Source organism: Sardina pilchardus, chromosome 22, assembly GCF_963854185.1.
Source record: "Sardina pilchardus chromosome 22, fSarPil1.1, whole genome shotgun sequence".
In the NCBI taxonomy this organism is placed as follows: Eukaryota; Metazoa; Chordata; class Actinopteri; order Clupeiformes; family Clupeidae; genus Sardina; species Sardina pilchardus.
This window is the reverse complement of record NC_085015.1, coordinates 8,859,816-8,872,053: the sequence shown is the minus strand read 5'-3', so window position 1 is coordinate 8,872,053 and position 12,238 is coordinate 8,859,816. Positions and strand designations below refer to the sequence as shown.

At 44.2% G+C, this 12,238-nt stretch overlaps 1 protein-coding gene and 1 long non-coding RNA gene across 2 annotated transcripts in view; both read right to left on the bottom strand.

Moving 5' to 3' along the window:
* LOC134070298 (uncharacterized) overlaps positions 1-7,098 on the bottom strand; it is a 25,608-nt gene extending 18,510 nt beyond the window's left edge. The window contains exon 1 of the long non-coding RNA XR_009936912.1: positions 6,648-7,098. This is a non-coding gene — a long non-coding RNA (uncharacterized LOC134070298). The remainder of the gene's footprint in view (positions 1-6,647) is intronic.
* A 1,317-nt stretch (positions 7,099-8,415) lies between these two features.
* On the bottom strand, positions 8,416-9,443 carry LOC134069837 (barrier-to-autointegration factor-like). The gene is made up of 2 exons (XM_062525953.1): positions 9,334-9,443; positions 8,416-9,055 (listed from the first exon to the last, which is right to left on the bottom strand). The coding sequence occupies exon 2, from the start codon at positions 8,981-8,983 to the stop codon at positions 8,711-8,713; it is 273 nt and encodes a 90-aa protein (XP_062381937.1). The 5' UTR covers positions 8,984-9,055; positions 9,334-9,443; the 3' UTR covers positions 8,416-8,710.
* Positions 9,444-12,238: the final 2,795 nt, after the last annotated feature.

The window sequence follows — 12,238 nt, the reverse complement described above, 5'->3', positions numbered from 1 at the left end:
TAATGTTGCTGTAATGTGTTATTCATAAATCCATAAAACACTGTTATACTGACATTTAGTCCATAAAATAGGCTTTTACGCTGCAAGTTGCACATTGCACATTTACACAACGCAGGTTACTGTACATTGGTGGCAGAAACATTTCAACTCTGATCATAATGGGTTTGAGGCTTCACATTGTGGGCAGGAACATAAAAATAAAATGTCCCTGATCACTTTTTGATCAAGACAAGACCGCTTGTACATCCTGCTCAGTTCACCTGTAGTTAATGGACTCCTGCATTGGAATTGACATTCATGTTTCATGTTTATTTCTAATGGTTTATGTATATATGTATGTGTACAGTACGTATGCATGTGTATGCAAGTACACAAAGTACCGGAGTACACGAGTACACAAAATATCTGAACCCAACATGAGCTCCTTAGGATAAACATGTAGTCTCTGCCAAACAGATGAATACAGATGTACAGGTAGGACACTTAAGATGTAGTGATTATTATTCACCTTGGATTTTATGGGCCACACTCAGCCCTGTCATCCTCAGGATTAAGAGGAAGAGTAGTGGAGGAAGGCTTACAAGAGTCTCACTGGGACACCTAAAGTATTAGGTGACTCATCCCAGCAAAACAGTAGTAGTGGATAGGGAGAAGGGGGGGGGGAGAGAGAGGGCAGAGAGGAGAGGAGGAGAGGAGGAGGAGAAGGGGAGAGGGGAGAAGGAGAGGGAGAGAGAAAGAAGAGAGTAGAGAGAAGAAGGGATGAAAGGAAAGGAGGAGAGAAGAAATGGGATGGAAAGACAGAGGAGAGAGGAGAAGAGGAGAGGGCGATATAAAGGAGAGAGAGAGAGAGAGAGAGAAAGGTAGGAGAGAGGAGAGGAAAAAGAGGAGGAGAGGGCGAGGAGGTGAGAGCAATTCTGTGGTGAATAGAGAAGAGGATAGGAGAGGAGGGTGTTTCTGTATCACCACTCATTAGTGACAGCACCACTAGCCAATATATCCTCACACACACACTGACACACACACACACACACACACACAGAGTCATCAGCATGCGTGATTTTAATTAATCACACTTAGAGGGGCCAATCCTGTCCCGCTAGGCAGGCAGCTGAGGCCTTATCTGCAGCCGTGCCGAGACCACTGGCCAGATTGCGCTAGAGGAGAAGGGGCCATTAAGCAGCCATCCATCCAGCCGCTGGACTGGGGTGGCAGTGTGGGCCGAAGGGCTGCGTAACGGGGGGGCAGGAAGATAAGGAAAATGACCCAGAGTGGCCATGGTGCCCAGAACACACACAAACATGTTCTGTCTGTGTGCGGTGGAGTTCACTCTCGCTATCCATCTAACACACACACACACACACACACAAAACAGTAAGGGAATATACTGGTATGATAAAAATTAGGATATGCACAATCCAGTAGAAGATTTCTGCAGAGACACACGAACACACACACACACAAACACACACATCACGAAACAGAAAGGGAATATACTAGACTAGTATGATAAAAAAATAGGATACTACTCATAATCCAGTGGAAATGTTCTGCAGAGACACACAAACACACACACACACACACACACATACACACACACGTGACACACAACGAGGATTCCGCATATATCTGCATATCAGAGCACTCCGATATGAAAATAATTGTAAAATGCATGGTTGGCAATTTGATATAGAAACTCAATATCCCCCTTCTGACCATGCTGGGAGATTTGAGCAGTTCAAAACTAGGGGACTTTAGGGAGGGGGGCCTGAACGCACGTGCACACACATACACACACACACACGCATACACATACCAAACAAGAAGCCTCACAAGACGTCAATCATTGTACAACATTTTCATAATGAATCCCAGAGAGAGCAAAAGAAACACAGGAGAGGCTTTGTTTTGTGTGTGTGTGTGTGTGTGTATGCGTGTGCGTGTGCGTGTGCGTGTGCGTGTGCGTGTGTGTGTGTGTGTGTGTGTGTGTGTGTGTGTACATATGTGTGCATCTGTGTGTGTGTGTGTGTGTGTATGTATGTATTCATTCATGTGTGTGTGTTTGTATATGTGTATTGTGTATATGTGTGTGTGTGTGTGTGTGTGTGTGTGTGTGTGTGTACATATGTGTGCATCTGTGTGTGTGTGTGTGTGTGTGTATGTATGTATTCATTCATGTGTGTGTGTTTGTATATGTGTATTGTGTATATGTGTGTGTGTGTGTGTGTGTATATGTCTGTGTGTGTCTGTGTGTGTGTGTGTGTGTGTGTGTGTGTGTGTGTGTGTACATATGTGTGCATCTGTGTGTGTGTGTGTGTGTGTGTGTGTGTGTATGTATGTATTCATTCATGTGTGTGTGTTTGTATATGTGTATTGTGTATATGTGTGTGTGTGTGTGTGTGTGTGTGCGTGTGTGTGTGTATGTGTGTACATACAGTGTGTGTGTGTGTGTGTGTGTGTGTGTGTACATACAGTGTGTGTGTGTGTGTGTGTGTGTGCACGTGACTGTGGGAGACGGAGGGATAAGACAAGAGGAGGTTAGCCTGGGGGAAGATCATAAAGGGAGGAAAGAGTGGGAAGCAATGAAAGAAAGACAGCGGGACCTCGTGGGCGGCAGCTCGTGCACATGAAAGGCTCTTTCAAGGCGCTCCGCTGATCACAGCGCCTCTAATAGATCTCAGGATGGACAGATACTGTACAGATATGCTGGACAGACCAGCCCAGCCCAGCCCTCCGTCAAAATACTATCACATGGCTGGACACAGGTTAAATTGTCGTCTATCACAGGTAGTAGTGTAGTGGTTAAGGAGCTAGGCTGGCGTGCATGCAGTAGCCTGAAAGATGTCGGTTCAATTCCCGGCTTCCACCGTTGTGCCCTGGAGCAAGGCACTTAACCCCAAGTTGCTCCGGGGACAATGTAATCCATTGTAATATAGGTGATATATGTAAGTCCCTTTGGACACAAAGTGTCTGCTTGTAATGTAATGCAATGCAAAAGATAGAAACATGGAGCACAGCGACCATCAGATGGAGAGAATGATGTCTGGACAAAGTGCAGATGTTGACCCGACTGACCATCACAACTGGTGGAGATGGACACATGGCTGAACATCACAGAGACGTTGAGATTAAGAGCGCTCAAAAGCATGACTTCAAACATAACCGGACAACTGCACTCCCCAAAGACATCCGAGTTTGTAAAATAACCATGTTTGAATTATATCCGAGATCTTTATCGGAGATGTACATCTGAGATCACTGGATAATCGTTACACTAAAAGACTTTGGCAAAAAGCACAACGTTCCCCAGGTTTGCAGTTATCTTGATTCATCTTGCTTTATGACCCAAGGTCTCACTTAAGATACAATTTTGCTAACCTTGCAAACACCATGGGCAGCTCAGTGAGCAGTGGTGTCATCTGGGAATATATTGGGCGATGCCTTGCCGTAAAATCTTTCCTGACATTTTTGGCCAGTTAGTCTGTCCTGTACTACAGAGCTACTGTTGAGTTCACTTGACCAGACAACATCATTAGAAGATGATTCCAAACACTATATACCTAAATAAAATACTGCATTTCTAAACGTATTCCATTGCTGCATAATGTGTCTTTAAAAACAGTATTCTACCATAAAGCAGAATATATCTTTCTGCTACAAACATGCAAAGCTGCACGTCATGTGTTCACTCCTGTGTCGGAGCCGCCTTTTGCTTTCAACAGTAAAGAGCAGTCAGTGGGATTAAAATTTGACACCCCTGCTCTCTCGTATCACTTTAAGGCAGCTCCTAAAGCTTGCATCTGTGTACCACCAGCCATTCAGTTTGCACAAAAAAGGCTCTGAGAGCATCTTTGGATGGCACATCCATACCGAGTCGTTGCCACTTTGCCTCTGGCTGGAGGTAGCATGGTTTTGAGAGACTACCAGAGCATTGGATACAGGCCTCTGGCCAGGGTTCAATCTCAGCTTTATTTGTACCGTGTCCAGCGCGCCATCAACGTTACATAACACAAGTCAGAGGTAAACAAACTAAAATTTAGGGTTTTTTTTATTGCTAAGGTTTCTCAACTCATATTCCAAAAGTCAAAACATTTAAATCAGCACTCTTGGAAAAGTGACTCTTGTTGTGACTCTCTGATGCACACTATGTGTCTAGCTCTCGATTGGCTAACTTTGACTTTAAAATAGCTTCAAGCATCAGAAAGAAACATGTTTCAGGCACCCCATAGGTGCATCCAGTAGGCCTAGAGCAGGAAGCCAACCGTGCCATAACCGGGTAGTGTTTGCACTTGGACACTGTTACTTTATCGCCCCTGACAGGTCTAGTACGGAGTTGAAAAAACTGACTTGAAGCATCTAAATGAAACATGTGTCAGGTATGGATCCAATCACTCCTCAGAGCCCTCTAGATGTCTGTTCTGTGTGTGTGTGTGTGTGTGTGTGTGTGTGTGTGTGTGTGTGTGTGTGTGTGTGTGTGTGTGTGTGTGTGTGTGTGTGTGTGTGTGTGTGTGTGTGTGTGTGTGTGTGTGCGTGTGCGTGTGCGTGTGCGTGTGCGTGTGCGTGTGCGTGTGCGTGTGCGTGTGCGTGTGTACACAGTACGGGTGCACTCACGCACACACACACTCTTTCTCCACTTTGCTAGAACTGTGTGTTACTTGCTAGAATAGATCATACCCCTCCGCATGTGCGTTGACATTGATGGCAGAATACAACACACGACAGCAGAGATGGCGGCCAGCAGCAACAAGACAAATTTGTCGGATCACAATTACAGGGGATTAAAGAGCCGTGGGCTGCTGCCAACCTGTCCTGTTGGGACAGCAGCCCTGTAACTCGGCCTGAGAATCGCATCGATTTCCAAACACTTAGCTCTGAGATATGGCACAGATTACGCAGATTTACTCCACGTACGGCTACAGGTAGGGACGCGGTTTCAATTAGCAGTACAAATATAATGTTGGACTGGTGTGTTTGTGTCTGTCTGTCCGTCCTTGACCACAGTTCTGTGCTTTTTTTTTTTACTTTATAAGTCTCTTTTAGTGAGTCTGTGTCTATATATTTAAGTTAATGTGCCTGTGTGAACCTGCATGTGTGTGGGGGTGCCGGACTGCCGGTGTACATTGTGTAGTTACCTGGGGTAAGCATGTTGTATGTATGTATGTATGTATGTATGTACAGTATAATGTGACTGAATACCGACTCAAGTGTGCATGACATATCTCTGTGTCCATGTGTGTGTATGAGTGTGAGTGTGTGAGTGTACTAAGGGTTGGTTAACTGCATTGCTGCTGTCGGAGCCACACTAAGTACTCCAGAAAAAATGCAGAGCTAAGCAGAACCGCAGGGGCTGACGGAGAGAGAGAGAGAATGTGTGTGTGTGTGTGTGTGTGTGTGTGTCCACGGCAGGGGTAACATCTCCACCTGTCCCTCTGTGTGCGACAGGACTGAGGAGAGTACGGTCATAGCTCTCAGCTGCCCTACACTACAATGCACACCTCTAGTCTCTCTCTCTTTCTCTCCCTCTCCTCTTCATCTCTCCATCTTTCTCTCTCTCCCTTCGATCTCGTATTTCTCTCTCTCCCTCTGACTGCATGTTCAGTCTACCACATTTCCCTAATTCTCTCTCTCTCCCTCTCTCTCTCTCTCTCTCTGAGTGTGCACCTCCGTCATTTACGGTCATGGAATACCATGGTGTTATTTTCTGCATTGTGGACAAAAACCTCTTAGCGCTTCTCCAGACATGTATTTTGCCCGAGTGTTGATGATGCAACAGATGAACACCAGTGGAATGAGGCATCTGTCACTATGGCAGCTGCTCTCGCCTTTGTCTTCGCTGTCCTTGGCAATGTTCTTGATGGTTGAGAAATGTCATTTGTGCGCAGGTGACTCAATGAGACATAAAAAAAGTTATTGACCTCGGCTACTGTTGGCTAGACAGGAGATAGGACACCAGTTGTGCTACAGGAACATAAAATCTATAGCCTAGATATAATTATGAATGTGGAAAGTCAGTATATATTTTTTTAGATGATGGCAATAACCTGACACAAAGGCAACTTTAAGTAGCCTATGGATGCCTCAATAGCATTTCAAATTCCAGCAGTGCATTTGCCCATCACTCAGCGACACACATTATTCAAAAATAGTACTTTGAAAAGACATTCCCAAGCATGCGTAAAATCCATAGGTGCGTTTAATTAGTTTTTCAAAAGCCGTGCATCATCCCGTCTCGTCGAATCATCAAAGGTTCAACATGTACTCTGACCAGTGGCCACTGACATGAATAAAAGGGTATCATGTACAAAGTCAATATCCAACAACCGGCTATATTTGCAACTGAGCAATGTAAAGTCATCATAGATTAATATCCGACACTATCAAACTCCACCGCAGCCACGGAGCAGCCCTCGCCAGTGTTAATGACCTCTGCTTGGCGGTGGAGGCGACGGAGGAGACTTTCCAAGGGGCAACAAATGTCCCATCGGAGGAACGACGCATACTCAGAACCAACTCCGCGGCTGCATTCGAACGAAGCGTCCAACGCGTTTGCTTTTTTTCTGGTGAATGAAGGACTAGGATTCCCAAGCTTGCCGACGGTGCGGATACAGTATGCGGGGAAATGTGCTAGGGTCATGCGGCATATCGCTTACCTGGTATTGTGAAGCATTTGTTGTCAAGACGGCGCGTGGACTTCCACTCTGTCCGCGTGCGCTGTATGCAGGGAGGTTGGCGTGAAACCGGTGACTACTGCAGGCAGTTCGCTGCTGGTGTTGTCGCTGCAGTCCGCATACAGATGATCCGTCTCTACACGTCTCTACTCCCACAAGGATAGCCCCAAAAAACGGATAAAGCACTCGGTGCGGTCCAACCGGGAAAATAGTAGCCTACGGCTCTGAAACGGACAGCGTCTCAGTCCATTTTTTCAGTGATTCATTTCTTTGGACGGTAGGACGAGAGGAGGACGCTGTCTTGCACACTAACTTACAGCACCTAGGACATACACTCACTCGCTCGCTCACACATCCACCCTCCCTACCGGTGCGAGCATGCCCAGTCTGAACTGCGCTCGTAGGCTAGCCTACACTTGAAATTGTAATCGCTTGCAGGTGCGATGGCTTATTCAGGTAAAGTCTGGAATCTTTGAACCGGGTGGCTTTGAATTGAAATGCACCCCAGTGTGTTGTTGTACTTGTAACCTTGAAATAAAATGAACAACTATAACCTGTTTTGTGGCGATGTCCTCGTTTCAGTGGACGGCCCGGAATCATTGTGCGTTTGTGTTGAGAAAATCAGCAAAACAAATTTGAAAGACTTTCAATTATTCTGATATAGCCTAGCCTAAGACATTATACAGCGGTTAATTATTGGATCTCTACCAAATCCATCATCAGCAAATCAGACAGTGTCAAAATGGTTCGAAAACAACCAGTGACACGTTACTTGGCATATGACCAGAAGCAAACGGTCCAACGGATCGGACTTTCCGGGGACATTTGAGAAGCTCAGTAGAGTGATTTATATTTAAAGCCCAGCATAGAGGGTGGCGCAGGGGGAATACAACATCAGGGGATGTATCGGTGTCTCTCTACAGGAATTGCGCAATTAAGAATACACAGGGCGCAGGTCTTCCCAGCCACCACACCAAGACATTAGTACAGCTTGATTTTAACACTGCTATTCCACTTGTAAATAATGTGATCTGGATGGGGCAATTGCAAGCCTAGACTTGGAAAGAGCCTGTCAGAGGACGCTGCGGTGGGGAGTTCAAGTGTGGAAGAGTGCGCCATCTGGTGGATTATTTTTAGCCTATGTTGAGTGACAGCCCCGAGATGAAATGCTGCATCTTTCACAAAAAGCTTTCTCTCGTGTTTGCCATCAAATTATCCTCCCGAATTGTATTAACTAACAGTTCGTTACCCACATTCGTAGGCTAATAATCATCTATTAAAGCGCACGACCTAACTCACTAAATAAACGACTGTAATGGACATTTTAAGATTCATGCAAAAAACTTTCCCTGGAAGAGACGATCTCCAGAAAGATTACATTAAGAGATATTTGCTAACAATGTATTGGTCTTCTGTGTTTTGGTGACGTATGTGTTCATTCGAATGCATCATGTAGGAATCTAACCTAGTAGGCTACATAGGCCTACCGTTCGTTTCCCATCGGCATTTCAGTCCAGTCTGCATGCAATGCATGTGCAAATTAAACTGATCATTCTTGAAACATTATCTCTAAAGTGTAAACTACTCATGTTTGTTTCACATAGATATATTATATATATATATCTTGTTTCAAAGCTGGCCAACTGGCCTGGGCGTCTATTCAGTCACCCCTCAAAATGAAAGGCCCGAGGAGACGACTGAGGAGACTACATGTGCTCGGTTTAATACCAGGAAAAACATTAACTTAATATGCGATGTGTTAATTCGATTTATTATAAGACAACTGAAAGTTTCTTTTTGCATTTTATTTACCCCGATTGATGACTTCACATAGATATTCCAAAAGCTAAGCTAAGAACCATAAACACAGGTTGCGCTTGGACTTTTTTGCCATATGAAGTAACATCCCACACATGTAGCCTATTTAAAAGAAAAACATTTGAACTTTAGCCACATGCATCAACTAAATCAGCAAAATGAGGGCTATTAGAACACATTAATCTGTTAAGGGGCAACGAGAAAGCGGCCTGTTGACGGGCACACTTCTACAAGTTGTTGTCGCTCCATTCCCGCATGGCCTTGTAGGCGTCTCCCTGCTGCTTGGAGTTGGCTCCACCATCATCTTTCAGCCATCCCTGGAAGTCGTTACGGTTCTCGTTCACGGTCAGGTACTTGCCGAGGACATCGGTGGCCTTGTGGTAGCCTTGGGACTGCAACTGGCCGCCACTCACGCGTCCTATCCCAGGAACAGCAGTAACGGGCTTGCCCTTCATCGGCTCGGAGCAGAATGCCTGATGCTTCTTGGAGGTGGAAGACATCGCTGCGTAGGCTATTTTGGTGTAGGCTGGTTAAAATATAGATGGGCTACACAAGAGTCGTTCAGACGCAGTCTGTGGGCATACATATATCCATCCATCAATAAGGCCTACATGTACCTCAATCCCACATAGGCCATCTAGGATGGCAAACTAATTCAGTCAGGCAAAACTTGTTGGCAAAACATGCTGGCATCAGATTTACGCGTAGTTGTCTCTCTTGTAAACTTCTCAACTTATAAATGTTGGCATTCGTAACTACTATAACCCATAGAGTAGCTTATTTAAAATATCAGGCCTATGACACTGCTAATAGATTACTCTCCTGTTTTAAAGTAAGTCACATCACTTACCTTCCTCGAGGGATGCAGGATACGAGAGAAAGATAGTGGTGACTCACGTCATATTTATAGTGGAGAGAAGCGCGCGAAGACATAAACAACAACCTCTCATCGATGGGTGGCCTAGTTGGTGGAGATTCCTCCTTTTTAAAACCATTGTAGGATAACACCAACAACAGCGCCACATAAAACGCCAACATTAAACAACGCCATATACTACTATAGTCTTTTTTGATAGATTTCAAACGAAAAAAGAAAAACATTGTAAAACGAATTAACAAAGATCTTCTATTCATGGGTTTCATCAGGTCCCTATCCACAGGTGTATACAATGAAGCTCCTTGATTATCAATGCAGACGGCATGGTGCTTGATTAGTACACCTGTGGAAAGGGACCTGATGAAACCCATGAATTGATAACTGAAATGGACTTTTCATTAGTTTTCCCGTGCCAAGGGGATCATTATTACTATGGCTAATAAACTATTCTTGTCTATCGGATAGGTAAACATCAACATCAAGCAAGATAGGCTATATGATTTTATCATCAGAATCAGCATCATCATCATCATCATCATCATCGTCATCATTATTAATTATTATTATCATTATTATTATTATTATTAATAATATTATTATTAATATTATTATTATTGAAATGCAGGAATTATCACGAAGACCTGGCAACCCTGAGTTTAGTTTCGGTTACGTTTCTCCGTCTGGGCATCAGAAACTGAAAAAAACAGAAAAAAAAAAAAAAACTGTACCACCCTGTACAAGGCTGAAGTTGCCATCAAAATACTCAGTTCATTCATTCCACGGACAATATTGCAATATCGCCAGGTGGCAGTATTGGACGCATTTCCAAGATGACACAGGCTGCCAAGTCAAGTGATAGCACTCATCAGAGACTTAAAATAACCTCTAGATATTATTTCCCCCCCCCTGGGGACTCCATTGTAGAATCATTGATAAATTATATGATTCATTAAAAAAAGATCAGTAGACATTTTAGCAAGGGGAAATCATGAGGTTATCTTTCATTTCTCCTTCTAGTCAGGACCGAAATTTGAGAAATATCCCTGGAAAAATTGGCATTTTTAAGGAAAAGTATGACATGTGTTCTATACGATTTGTACTAGCATCATCAATCATCATGCTGCATCAATTTCTGATGTATAACAAGCTGTTCAAGTCACTGTTTAATTTAAAATAGCCTTCATAATAACAAGAAAATGGCTGCCTTAAACCATTATGAGGTCAACGTCAAGAAAGAAAGCCATGAATGGGTGGTAGTTAAAGAATATCTTATGTTGAGTAAAACAACAGGATACTACATTGCAGGTTCTTCAAACATGTAAACGATGGAAGTGTAACATTTGTGAATATCCTTGGCCCTTTAAAGGTGAGCGTTTTTCTAATTGTGATTAACTGAGCCAATATATTCTTAACTGCTAAAGTAGCCTATATGCTCTCTTTCAGATGTGCTGGTGTGAGGCAGACAACACAGAGCGATCAGAGTAAGCTGATAGGCCCCATGTACTGTATAAGTATAAGTAATGGTATACTTTTTTGATCCCGTGAGGGAAATTCGGTTGCTGCATTTATCCCAACTGGTGAATTAGTGAATACACACAGAACACAGTGAATATACAGTGAAGTGAACACATACTAACCCAGAGCAGTGAGCTGCCGGCGCTCAGGGAGCAGTGAGGGGTTAGGTGCCTTGCTCAAGGGCACTTCAGCCGTTGACTGGTCGGGGTTCGAACCGGCAACCCTCCGGTTACAAGCTCGAGGCCCTAACGATAGTCCTCCATTTAGCACACTTGACATTAGAGGCTGAGACCAGACGTGGTGCACTGGCCACCAGCCTCGTGCGTCCAGCTGAAAGCACAGAGCAGGCTAACAATGCAGTTCATACACAGCTTGCACATAGACAGAATCAGATATGCTCAAACGAGATGATTTTCCAGGATGCTGCAACACAACCATTAAGTGTTGGAGGTACACCTGATGCCTTGTACAGTACGCTGAAGCGATAACGTACACAAGTCAGTGAGAAAGTCTATCTCTGACACTGCATGCCTCTGTTTGAGCCCCGCAGCAGACAAACAGATCTCACTAGGCATAAAGAGTGTAGCCACAGCTACTCCTGAGGGACGCTTGAGCTTGGGCCTGGGCCATGGGATCAACACTAGTTTGGTGGAAAGGATTTAGGTGTTGTTGCAAGAAGTCCCACAGGGGGGCACAATGACTCCTGCTAGCATTCTTCGATGCCCTAATTTTGCTGTAAAGCACCCTCAGTCTGTAAGAACTGGGTGGATGGTGTGTTTCATTCTTCACTGTCTCAGACCACAATTGAGGAGGCACTATCGTGGGTAGAATTGTGAAATGAAGGGGAGGGTGAATAAGCTGTTGTGTGTAGCCTTTCGCAATCATCTGAAGAGTTTGTGCATGTTCGCCAAGTGCTGAGGTGAGCAAGGTGTGGGCAGAGAGGGTTAAAGCGGATAGTAATGAAGGATCTTTGGTGTGGGGGTGTGCACAGGTGTGCTTGCCAGAGCATCAAGGACCGCAGGTAAGACAATAATTGATCAAATTGGCCTGTGTGAACACAGATATTTAAAGACCACAGAGCAATTGATGATTTATTGAATGAAAAAAATGTCTTTGTAAACAAATACATTTTGAGAAACATTAATTTTGAACTTGTATTCATCCAATGCTTAGTTTTCATTTTTTGGAAATATATGCACATTTTTAGACTGATTGGATTTCGCCCTGCAGCTCAGACTGGAAATCACTCCTCCTGGCCACATCTTCTGGGTCCAATCACAAACTAGCTCATCTAAAAGGCACACCCATTGAAATTATTTGAAATTATCCAAAATGATCATGTAGATGTGACATAGCTTCCGAG

Coding starts and splice junctions, on each gene's coding strand:
- LOC134069837 (XM_062525953.1), bottom strand. CDS start 8,983: ATGTCTTCCACCTCCAAGAAGCATCAGGCATTCTGCTCCGAGCCGATG.